Source organism: Oncorhynchus keta, chromosome 23 (assembly GCF_023373465.1).
Source record: "Oncorhynchus keta strain PuntledgeMale-10-30-2019 chromosome 23, Oket_V2, whole genome shotgun sequence".
NCBI classification, from domain to species: Eukaryota; Metazoa; Chordata; class Actinopteri; order Salmoniformes; family Salmonidae; genus Oncorhynchus; species Oncorhynchus keta.
Window position 1 is genome coordinate 34,287,254 of NC_068443.1, and position 12,857 is coordinate 34,300,110.

The 12,857-nt window shown below is 43.3% G+C and overlaps 1 protein-coding gene across 3 annotated transcripts in view; it reads left to right on the top strand.

Moving 5' to 3' along the window:
• The window catches only part of chd7 (chromodomain helicase DNA binding protein 7), a 79,373-nt gene that overhangs the window by 23,548 nt on the left and 42,968 nt on the right, over positions 1-12,857 (top strand). For all 3 annotated transcript variants that reach the window (XM_052477068.1, XM_035800221.2, XM_052477069.1), the window contains exon 3: positions 10,742-11,235. In XM_052477068.1, coding sequence (XP_052333028.1) covers positions 10,742-11,235 — 494 coding nt within the window. The remainder of the gene's footprint in view (positions 1-10,741; positions 11,236-12,857) is intronic.

Here is a 12,857-nt window from a genome sequence, read left to right on the forward strand (position 1 = left end):
GTATTTCAAGCTTGTAGCGTCATACCCAAGAAGACTCAAAGAAGACTCAAGGATGTAATCGCTGCCAAAGTTGCTTCAACAAAGCATTGTGTAAAGGGTCTGAAATACTTATGTACGTGTGAGATTTCAGTTTTATGTGTATTAGCAAATATTTCTAAACCTCTTTTTGCTTTGTCATTATGTGGAATTGTATGTAGATGTGTGGAAAAGCTATTTAATACATTTTAGAATGAGGCTGTAACATTACAAAATATGGAAACAGTCCAGGGGTCTGAATATTTTCTGAATGCACTGTCTAAATGTTTGTTGGGTTTCTACATTTGAAAACAAGGATGGTCCAACTTGGGCTACCATGGAGATAGTCAAGCCTTCCGACTTCTCCTGTCTTATTGCAGTGCTCCCCAATGCCAATGAACCTCGGCACCCCATATTTTAAATCCTTTTGTCAAGAACTCCTTTAAAATCTCGTCCCAATTCCGAAATCACTTTAACCTAAAACATACAATTTGCTTCTCCCCATTTAATGTTCTAATTGTCTGTTCATCATCGTAGATTTACACCGTTTTCCAGTTCTGGCATAGGAGTGGTCTGGTGTTTATTAGTGACCTATTTGTTGATAACACATGTCTCATTTGATAATCTGAGGGTTGACCATAATGTTCCCACTACTTTCTACTTTGCTAAAAAGAATTTCCCTTAATTTCCACTCGAGCCCTCTAATTGTCCAGTTGAGAGGTGCTCAGATCTTAACATGTATCTGAAGGGTACAAATTCCAGATTATAGGACATAATACAGAACATTTATCTGCCTTCCTGGGCAAATCCAAAATATCCATGGGAGCAAGACATGGGTGGTGAGCTTTTTGTTTGAAAATGTCTGTTATTTATGTTAGCGCGTTTGTTATACATATCCAAACTCTCATTCTCTGGTCAGTGTTATATCGGACAAAAAGTTATATTACCGGTCGAAGAAATATTTCAAACTGATTACAGAATCAATCATTAGGATTTTTTTAACATGTAGCTTCATTAAAGTTCCAACCGGAGTACTCATTTTCGTGAGCAATGGAACGTAAGTGACTACCATGAGGAATAAGCATGATCAGAAAATGGCGGACTGTCAGACACCTGACTGATTCTGCTATCATTCACTCCCACAACACCATAGAAGTCTCATTATAATTTATATTGTGCAACATCATTAATACCTCAAAGGGATTTCATTGGGGACTCTGGTGAATACACACAAAGCTCAGATTTCTGACTTCGTGTTTTGATTTCAACTCAGGATTTTGCCTGCCATATGAGTTCTGTTGTACTCAAAAATCATTCAAATAGTTTTAGAAACTTTTGTTTTCTATCCAATACTAATAATAAAATGCATATATTAGCAACTGAGACTGAGGAGCAGGCCATTTTACTTTAGGCACCTTATTCATCCAAGCTACTCAATACTGCCCCCCAACCATAAGAAGTTAATGCAACCGCTGTCAGATTTCAAAAACTTTGCTGCGAAATCGAACAAATCAAACCTTGCAATAATCTGAGTACAGCCTTTAGAGAACGAAGCAGCCCAAAAGATCCCCGCCATATTGCGTAGTCAACATTACTCCGAAATAGCATTTTAAATATTCACTTACCTTTGATCTTCATCAGAATGCACTCCCAGGAATCCCAGTTCCACCATAAATGTTCAATAATGTCCATCAGTTATGTCCAAATATCTTCTTTTGTTAGGGCATTTGGTAAACAAATCCCAGGTCGCGCCGAACGCCAGACAAAATGTTCAAAAAGTTCCGTTACAGCCGGTAGAAACATGCCAACCTAAGTATGGAATCAATATTTAGGAAGTATTTAACATAACTTCATTAATGTTCCAACCAGACAATTCCTTTGTCTGTACAAATGAAGTGGGAAGTAGCAAACTTTCACGTGAGCATGCCAGACCATTCACTCAAAGAGCTCTTATGAGCCCCTCCTTTAGAGTAGAATCCTCAAAACAGGTTCTAAATGCTGTTGACATCTAGTGGAAGCCTTGAAGTGAAACATAACTATCACCCTGTTTCTTCAATGGGGGCTGAATTGGAAAAACTGCAAACCTCCCACTTCCTGGTTGGATTTTTCTCAGAGTTTCGCCTGCCATGTGAGTTCTGTTGTACGCACAGACATCATTCAAACAGTTTTAGAAACTTCAGTGTTTTCTATCCAATACTAATAATAATATGCATATATTAGCATCTGGGACAGAGTAGGAGGCAGTTCACTCTGGGCACGCTATTCATCCAAAAGTGAAAATGCTGCTATCCCAAAAAGTTTAAACAATTAAAAATATATATTTTATATTATTTTCTTCAAATAGCCACCCTTTGCCTTGACAGGGTTGCACGCTCTTGGCATTATCTCAACCAGCTTAATGAGGTAGTCACCTGGAATGCATTTCGATTAACAGTTGTGCCTTGTTCATTTGTGGAATTTCTTTAGTGTTTGAGGCATTCAGTTGTGAAAAGGTAGGTAGTGGTGGTATACCGAAGGTAGCCCTATTTGTTAAACCACAAGTCCATATTATGGCAAGAACCGCTCAAATAAGCAAAGAGAAACGACAGTCCATTACTTTAAGACATGAAGGTCAGTCAATACGGAAAATTTCAAGAACTTCAAGTACAGTCGCAAAAACCATCAAGTGCTATGATAAAACTGGCTCTCGTGAGGACCGCCACAGGAATGGAAGACCCAGAGTTACCTCTGCTGCAGAGGATATGTTCATTAGCGTTAACTGCCTCAGAAATTACAGCCCCAAAAAATGCTTCAGAGTTCAAGTAACAGACACATCTCAACATCAACTGGTCAAAGGACACTGCGTGAATCAGGTCGAATTTCTGCAAAGAAACCACTACTAAAGGACACTAAGAAGACACTTGCTTGGTCCAAGAAACATGAGCAATGGACATGAGACCGGTAGAAATCTGTCCTTTAGGTCTAAGTCCACATTTGCGATTTTTGGTTCCAACGTGTCTTTTGTGAGATGCAGAGTATGTGAACGGATGATCTCATGTGTGGTTCTCACCATGAAGCATGGAGGAGGAGGTGGGGTAGTGTGGGGGCGCTTTGCTGGTGACTCTGTCTGTGATTGATTGATTTAGAATTCAAGCCACACTTAACCAGCATAGTTACCACGGCATTCTGCAGTGATACGCCATCCCATCTGGTTTGGGCATAGTTGGACAATCGTTTTGTTTTCAACAAGACAATGAACCAAAATACACCTTCATGCTGTGTAAGGGCTATTTGACCAAGGAGAGTGAGTTAAGATGGTTTGGGATGATTTGGACCGCAGAGTGAAGGAAAAGCCAACCAGTGCTCAGCATATGTGGGGAAAAGCAGGCAACCAGTGCTCAGCATATGTGGGGAAAAACAGGCAACCAGTGCTCAGCATATGTGGGGAAAAGCAGGCAACCAGTGCTCAGCATATGTGGGGAAAAGCAGGCAACCAGTGCTCAGCATATGTGGGGAAAAGCAGGCAACAAGTGCTCAGCATATGTGGGGAAAAGCAGGCAACCAGTGCTCAGCATATGTGGGGAAAAGCAGGCAACCAGTGCTCAGCATATGTGGGGAAAAGCAGGCAACCAGTGCTCAGCATATGTGGGGAAAAGCAGGCAACTAGTGCTCAGCATATGTGGGGAAAAGCAGGCAACAAGTGCTCAGCATATGTGGGGAAAAGCAGGCAACCAGTGCTCAGCATATGTGGGGAAAAGCAGGCAACCAGTGCTCAGCATATGTGGGGAAAAGCAGGCAACCAGTGCTCAGCATATGTGGGGAAAAGCAGGCAAGCATATGTGGGGAAAAGCAGGCAACCAGTGCTCAGCATATGTGGGGAAAAGCAGGCAACCAGTGCTCAGCATATGTAGGGAAAAGCAGGCAACCAGTGCTCAGCATATGTGGGGAAAAGCAGGCAACCAGTGCTCAGCATATGTGGGGAAAAGCAGGCAACAAGTGCTCAGCATATGTGGGGAAAAGCAGGCAACCAGTGCTCAGCATATGTGGGGAAAAGCAGGCAACCAGTGCTCCGTATATGTGGGAACTTCAAGACTGTTGGAAAAGTATTCCTCATAAAGCTGGTTGAGAGAATGCCAAGAATGTGCAAAGCTTCCATCAAGGCCAAGGGTGGCTACTTCGAATCTCAAATATAAAATCTATTTTGATTTGTTGAACCCTTTTTTGGTTATTCCATGGGTTATTTCATGCTTTTGATGTCTTCACTATTCTACAACATAGTAAAAATAAGGAGAAACCCTTGTGTAGGTGTCCAAATGTTTGACTGCTACTGTATGTGTAACTATTAACCCCAACCTGTTCAACTAATTTTGGAGTACTTCCCCTAGATCAGAATGTTACCACGCATCAGGCAAATGCAACAGCAGCTGCCTTGTCGTCTTTTTCTGGTAGTCTGAAATGCCAACTTCCTTTATGCAGTGGGTTAAGGAGGTGATGTCATCTCTGCCTCTAGAAAAGGTTTGGTGCACTTTGCTTGGGCGCCCTACAAAAGTCACGTCTGATCTAGTGGCCATATTGTGATACAGGTTTTTTTTCTTCTCCATTTTACATTTTTTTGTCTTTAATTTTCTGTGATATCTTTGTATGATGCCTTGGTGGGTGGAGTAATAATGGGTTGGGATTGTTGTGCTGTTTTCTTCCTGTTCAACTCAAAACACCAGTGGGAAAAAGTTAGTGCAGAACCCTTTTATGGGTCACTAGTAGGGGTGGGAGATATTTGGGGAGACCTCAATCTGATAATTATTTTGTACTGTTAATAACTAGGTAATTCCAGACTGTAAAATTGCTGTCCTAATTTAAAATAGTTGCCTTCTCATGAAATAATCTTAGTATGTTGAAAAAACAAGGCTTATACGGAACCCAAAACGGCTGCGCTATCGTGCATAAGTTTATTTTGTCCCCCGACATCAAACGCAATCATGATACACAGGTTTAAAATGTCAAACTGAACCAATGACATTCATTTGGGGACAGGTCAAAGCATTAAACCCGTATGGCTATTTAGCTTCCACTTGCTAGCTAATTTGTCCTATTTAGCTAGCTTGCTGTTGCTAGCTTATTTGTCCTGGGATATAAACATTGAGTTGTTATTTGACCTGAAATGCACAAGGTCCTCTACTCCGACAATTAATCCACACATAAAAATGTCAACCGACTCGTTTCTAGTCATCTCTCCTCCCAGGCTTTTTCATCTTTGAACTTATATGGTGATTGGCATCTACACTTTCATAGTATTGCCACAACAACCGCCAAAAGTTAGGCTTTCAATCACCCATTTGGGTATAACCAATGAGATGGTACCTGCTTCTGTAAACCAACGAGGAGATGGGAGAGGCAGGACTTCCAGGCGGATTCAGATGCTCGTTGGGGCGCGCCAGCAGTGTGGGTACAATAATTGAATAACATGTATTCCTACATTTATTTTGCATTGCGAGCGGTGTAGTCAGGGTATTAGTTGATTAATTTAAAGTCATTTTCAACATATTGATACAGCCTAACTGCTAAAACTGCAGTTTGGATTTGTAAAGTTCAAATTGATAGTCATGCACAATATATTGTCACTGTCAAATATCACTATTTGATTTAATCGTATATCGGCCCAATCCATGTCTAGTCAACGCGGGTTACCAATTCTTTAAGTCGGCTACGGTTGCTGAGCTGATGGATACTGGCTCCATGAACTTTCTTCTATATTCTTCTATATATTTCTTCTACATGAACTTTCTTCTATATAGCAAGCAAAACTAATCATGCTCACCCACGTAAATATGAGCAAAAACTATTGCTGCTTGGTCTGACGTTATCTCTGTCCTGTCTCCCGCTCCTAGCGACATCCAGAGCAGGCCGCATCAACTTTTCCAACCGAACGACACAATGCCTTTTTTTTTTTTTTTTTTTTCCTTTTTTCCCAGTCAAGGAGGCAGCAGAGCAAGTCTGTGGAGACGACTCTGATTCATCATTTCCCCATCTGCCAAAGCAATGATGTGGGAAACATTGGAATACCAAGCTACCTGGAATATTATGAATGTATCTGCCTGCCTTGTGCCTACAGAGTTGGAAAATATTGCTTTGCACTTTGGCGGTGCCAGATATGTTTATTTTGTTATAAAAGTGCATTAGGAAGGCCATAAGCTGCACCTGCACGTGTTGAAGGCTACAAGTATGGATTCCATTCTTCAGTAGCATTTCGTCCATTATGATCCCATTCGGAGAATGGACGAATTTAAAAAGCCCATAGATTTAATCAGCAGATGCTAGCTAACTGGACCCGTTTGACAGAGTTAATGTTTACAAATGTGGGCTTCTCCCATGACTGCTGGAGCTGGCACGTTTATCACTTCACTTCAGCTCCCTCTGTCTGTTTTGTTTTCAAGGGGATAGACTGAAAGACTAATTCAAAAGTACTTTTGAATAAGAAAAGGTGTCCTTGGATTCATTCTGCCGTTTCAATTTCAGCTTTTGTAGGAATTCTGCACCTGGTTACCTCCTGGCTAACACAGTGGATGTTATTTTTGGTTGGCATCAACAAACAGTAAAAAAATTAAATAATGATAACTTAGTCAAAGGCCTTATTCTTTGGGGCTGTTGGATCACCAACTTATCCTCCAGTGATGGTAAGGCCCATTTTAGGATATCCAGCCATCCCTCAAGTGCTTGAACTCCAAAAGACTCAAGCTACCCCCACCCCACCCTCTCTCGAAACCACAACAAAACATTGGTTGATTGGCATCTAGGGTCTTTTACACCCTGAGGCCACATGTCTGCCATTTTTGTTTTAAGTGTCGAATTGGCATCAGTCGGGAACAATTTCAATTCCGCAAAATGAATTGAACAACCGACATGGTAAAGAAATATTCTGGATTGAAATGAAACTGACCCTAACACTGATTTGCACAGGGCTGAAAGACAGGTGGTCCCAGGGGTTTCTAACTGTAGCCTATGAGCAGTGGTCTGCTAGTTGCAAGGAATTGACAAACCCCAGATGGTCAAGCCAGTGGCTCTCCATCACCTGTGACGATACAGTTGACTGTTTCTAATGCCATCGTTGTCCATATTTTATGCTTCCTTCAAGGAATACTGAATATGAAAAATGAAGGACCATATTTGTAGCATCGCGATGGTGTCGTTCACCCTGGAGGTGTTGTGGTGAAGGACCACAGCCACTCGGCAGCAGTGGCCGCCCTCTGCTCTGCTCCTTCAGGGAGTATTTAGCTCAGAGAGCGAGCACTTTGGCTGCCAGAATAACCGGCACATCACTCTTCCCCTCCGAGAGATGAAACCCAATACCGTCCGTATCGTATTCTGCACTGCTGCTGTCACATTAGCAATGCAGTGAGTGTGTGCGTGCACCAGGCCCATTGTCATTCATGTGATTGATTATCGGGGAAGCTGGGCAAGAGGAGACGTTTATCCATTAAAGCAGCAGTCCAAGCCCTCTCTCACCTCTCTCTATTTCTATGGCCAGCCTGTCTTCTGCACACCTCTGTTTGGGGATGGGCATAAACGCATTCTCTGTGACCTTGGTGATGTTTGGCATGCACCATGCACCCAATCTGTCTCTTCGCTTGTTTACAGGAAATTTGCATTTGACTGCCGCAGTTGTGGTTTCCGAAAGTTTTTTTTTTTTTTAGTCTCTGAGCGATCTGCAGGCCTCCCAGATAAAACGAGCACGGTACAAACGGGATCTCATCTTTTCATTCGTCTGAATTTCCTTCCTTTCTTTCTCTACTCTCTTTAGTGAAAATACTTGCGCACACTCCAACCAGCTCAGACAAGGGGGATGTTTTCGAAGACTCCTTCGGCAAGAGCTGTGGCATATTGCAGTAAATTTGCTTATGTCCATAAATGCACCCCCCCCCCCATTTTTTTAGAAGTATGGATATAATTTATTCGTGTCATAATGCCTTCGCCCCATCTGCTACTGGGACTGCGGGCAGCTGGAAGCCCCAAACAGCTGCCAACGTGTTTCCTGTCAGCCCAGCTCTACTGGGGATAGAGAGCAGGGGAGAGGAGAGCTACTTCTGTCTCTACAGGAATAGAGGCTAGACTAGAATTACCAAGTCCCTCTCTCTTTAGGAATAGAGGCTAGATTAGATCTAGCCCCAGACTCTTTAGCAATAGAATTCAGATTAGAGCCACCAGCCTGGATAAATTGCATATATTGTCTAAGGCTAAGTTGTAGATGTGCTCTTTCTCTATAGACCTATAGGTTTAGATTTAGTCTTTTTTTTTTTTTTACATTTTACCTTTATTTAACCAGGCAAGTCAGTTAAGAACACATTCTTATTTTCAATGACTGCCTGGGAACAGTGGGTTAACTGCCTGTTCAGGGGCAGAACGACAGATTTGTACCTTGTCAGCTCGGGGGTTTGAACTCGCAACCTTCCGGTTACTAGTCCAACGCTCTAACCACTAGGCTATGCTGCCGCCCCGATTGTCTCAATGCTGAACTAAAGAATAAATACAATTTGTATTTGTCACATGGTTCGTAAGCAACCGGTGTAAGCTAACAGTGCGACTCTTTATTACGGGCCCTACCCGAAATGCAGAGGGGTAAAAATGGGAAAATAAGACAAGGAATAATTACACAATGAGTAACGATAACTAGGCTATTTACATATACAGGGTACCAGTACAGAGTTGATGTGCTGGGGTTTGGGGTAATTGAAATAGATGTGTACATATAGTGTGGGTTAGTGCTGAGCGATTTAGCCGAAATTAAACTAATTGGTCAACGTCGGTTCAATTCCACTGAACAAAGGCATAAACTTAACATGTAAAGTGTTACTGGAAAAAAGTTCCCAGAAATGTTCCATAAGCACAAATAGCTTGTTTCTTTCAAATGTTGTGGACAAATTTGTTCACATCCCTGTTAATTAATGAGCATTTCTCCTTTGCCAAGATAATCCATCTACCTATATCAAGAAGCTGATTAAACAGCATGATCTTTATGATCTTTTTTGTGCACCTTGTGCTGTGGACAATAAAAGGCCACTCTAACATGTGTAGTTTTGTCATACAACACAATGCCACAGATGTCTCAAGTTGGGGGAGTGTGCAATTGGCTTTCTGACTACAGGAATGCCCACCAGAGCTGTTGCCAGAGAATTGAATGTTCCATAAGCTGCCTCAAGTCATTTTAGGGAATTTGGCTGTATGTCCAACCGGCCTCACACCCGCAGACCACTTGTATGGTGTCGTGTGGACGAGCGATTTCCTGATGTCAACGTTGTGAAGAGAGGGCCCCATGGTGCGTTTATGGTATGGGCAGGCATAAACTATGAACAAACGCAATTGCGTTTTATCAATGGCAATTTGAATGCACTTACCGTGACGGGATCCTGAGGCCCATTGTCATGCCTTTCATCCGTCGCCATCACCTCATGTTTCAGCATAATGCACAGCCGCATGTCGCATGGATCTGTACAGTTCCAGGAAGCTGAAATTGTCCCAATTGTTTTCATAGCCTTCATACTCACCAGAAATGTCGCCCATTGTGCATGTTTGGTATGCTTTTGATCAACATGTACGACAACGTGTTCCAGTTCTGGCCAATATCCAACAACTTCGCACCGCCATTGAAGATGGGTGGGATAGCATTCAACAGTCCACAATCAACCGCCTTATATGCAGATGTCGCACTACCTTTTTAAGTATCGGTGACCAACAGATGTGTATATCTGTATACCCAGTCATGAAATCCATTGATTAGGGCCTAATGAACTTATTTCAAATGACTGCTTCCTTAAATGAACTAACTCAGTCAAATCCTTGAAATTGTTGCATTTATATTTATATTTTTTATTTTGTTCAGTATATATATATATTTTTTTCTATGATCTCAATGTGCACATTGCACAATTTCTTTTGAGATGCATCCTGCCTGAACTGTGCGACGTAGTTTCCAACAAGCCAATTTTCTACCTAGTTTAGTGCATTGAATGTGGTAATTAACTACAATGACCATAATCCATTGCGCATCTACTTGTCCGGTCTGTTTTTATTTTACGCCTCCTACGGAAGAGAGAAGAATGCATGATCATGAGGGTACTGCGATCGGTTTGTTTTAAGCCGTCAAAGTATGCCTGCCTGCCTTTGAAGAACTAGAATGTAGTGATGTTGTCAGGCCACATAGGCAGCAGCTCGATGAGTTGTCTTGGAATTAAATAATAGTCATCAAATAAAACAAATGTAATATATAAACAGGAATATTTTATTAGTCATGTGAATTAATAATTGGTAAGCAGTCACTAGCATCATGAGACTTTTATTAATGTTTTATTCTGTTAATGCATTCAACCCAAATAATCTAACTGAACCAACCTCAAAAAGCTAATCGCTCAGCACTAGTGGGGATCAAGTGACTAAACAATAATAAATAGTAGCAGCAGCATATGTTAGTATACAAAGAGGTAGCTAGCTGTTGGGCTAACTATTTAGCAGTCTTATGGCTTGGGGGTAGAAGCTTTAAGAAAAGTATTAAGCTAGCAATAGCCGTACTGTGATAGAGATAATGACTATGGTGGGGAACGGCAGGTGTAATGGTTGGGGCAACTTGTGGAAGACATCTTTTTGTTCACATCTTTTACAAAAACTGTTTTAACCCTAAAGTCGTTATGTGATCAGCATTTTTGTTTTCCGCTGCTGCTGAAAATATTTAATGATCTTATTCCGTCTCTTCTCCTGGCAGCATTCCCCTTCAGATCCATCATCCGTGACGACAGCTTCCGACAGGACATCCGCCTCGGGGGCGAACCTCCAGCCAGCCTACCGTGACCAGCAGCCCACGGACACAGAGCAGAAGCCAAAAAAGAAGAAGAAGAAGAAAGCCAACGTGATTGAGAAGGGTGGAGAGGGGGAGAAGGGTGGAGAGGGGGAGAAGGGTGGAGAGGGGGAGAAGAAGCAGAAGAAGAAGAAGAAGAAGAAGAAAGGCGTTATGGAGGAAGGTGACGAGGAGAGGAAGCCAGACGTCGGGGACAGCTGCGGGACTGAGGTTGACCCTCTGACAGGCGCCCTGGAGGAATCGCCGGCGGCGAATAAGAAGACCAAGAAGAAACCAAAGGACAAGGAGCCTAAAGAACCCAAACCACCCAAGACACTGAAAATGCCCAAGACCCCCAAAGAGCCCAAGGAGAAGAAGGCCAGGAGCACCACTCCTAAGGCCAAGATGCCCAAGAAGCACAGGTAGGTTACATCTGCATTACTTGACCTGAATGTAGGCTACATCACTCTAGTAGAGGCTTCCCTATTAATAGCAGCACTACATTTAGATGATAGGCTACATCTAGGCAAGGCACATACCTCTACATAAGCTGCTCTCTAACTACTGTTATTGAATACCTTGCTGATTTCAGTCTGTGTGTTCAGGTCAGTATTTATGCTTTTAGTACTTAGTTGGTTAAACCTTGCTCTTCAATCACGTGACCAGACGAGTAGTGACGTCCGGTGTCTTGGCACATGTCGGCAGGGGCACTGGTTGGTTAGGTGATCATTCAACTCGGTGAACTAGCTATGCCGCTGGTGTGGTGGAGTGTCCATGGGTTTGTGAGTGTACATTGTGAATTGTGTAGCAGCCATCTATTGAAGTTAGCGGCAACAGTAGTAGCACACCAAGTTGCTGCCAAACCAAGCTGAGAGCTTTGGAGCGTTGGCTTACACATCGATGGGAACCTTCCATCCTCATGCTTTAGTGGGAACATGTTGGTTGGCCTTTAGCATTCAGTCATAATCTAACAAAATCTCCAGTCAACTTAACCTATGAGGTAGAAATTGCGTGAACCTGAGTGATTAATCTAGGGCTGGAGATGGATGGAGGAGTTCCTTCATGTTACCTGGTCTGTCCATCTCAAACACCATGTCACAGACGCTGTTGGCTTCTCTCTCCCTCTCTCTTTTCTCTGTCTATCACACGGCTTCAGGAGCCCGTAGCATGCTAAAGACCCCATGTCTCGGTCTACCTCCTCTCTCTCTCCTCTCGCTCTCTGCCTCCTTGGGTGGAAATGCAAAGCAGGTGGGCAGAGCCAGTGAGCGATCTGGCCTTTTCATTGTGGAGGTAGTAACATGAGCTGCCTGAGGAATGTGTCAGCAGAGCCCCCCCACCCCTCCTTCCTCTATCCCGCTGCCCTCATCCCCCTCTCTTCCCCTACTCCGCAGTACTGTCACTCCTCCTGCCGCTTGGCCCCTTTCATCCAGAGGAAGAGGGAGGGGCTAGAGACGCCAGTCAGCCCCCGCATCTGCGGCCCAGCACCGGAGCAGGGGTCAGCAGAGGGGGAGGTGTGTGTGTGAGAGGAAGCGAGCGGTGGGGGGAAGGAAAAAAGATTCATGTCTGGCTGTGTGGTAGAGGGAAGTGAGTGTGTTTCTGTTTGTGTGTGTGTGTGCGCCTAGAGGGGGAGGAGGTAATCTTGTGGCGTAAAATGGCCGCTAATGGTAATCAAGGCCATGCGGCCTCATTTAGCCACCAAGCCTGACTCCAGCACCGGAAGGAAGCCCTGGGAGAAAGGCTCTTGTCTCTAGGAGCTAAATTAGCTCCAATCAATTGCTGCCAACTCCCTTCTCCACTAGTGTTGCACGGTATACCTAAATGTACAGATGTTTTCGATACTAGAACATGAAAAACAGGTTGGTACTAGAATTTGTTCTTTCAAAGGTGGTACTTTCAAATGTCTCACGTCATAGACTCAAGCCATATGAACTTCTCACGGGGCTAGTAACAAGCTAGCCAGGCTACTTGCGCATGCAGCCGACACAGTGCAAGCCACTTTTGAGAAGCAAACGAGGGGAGAGGGCAAATGCCGACCGCATTGGCT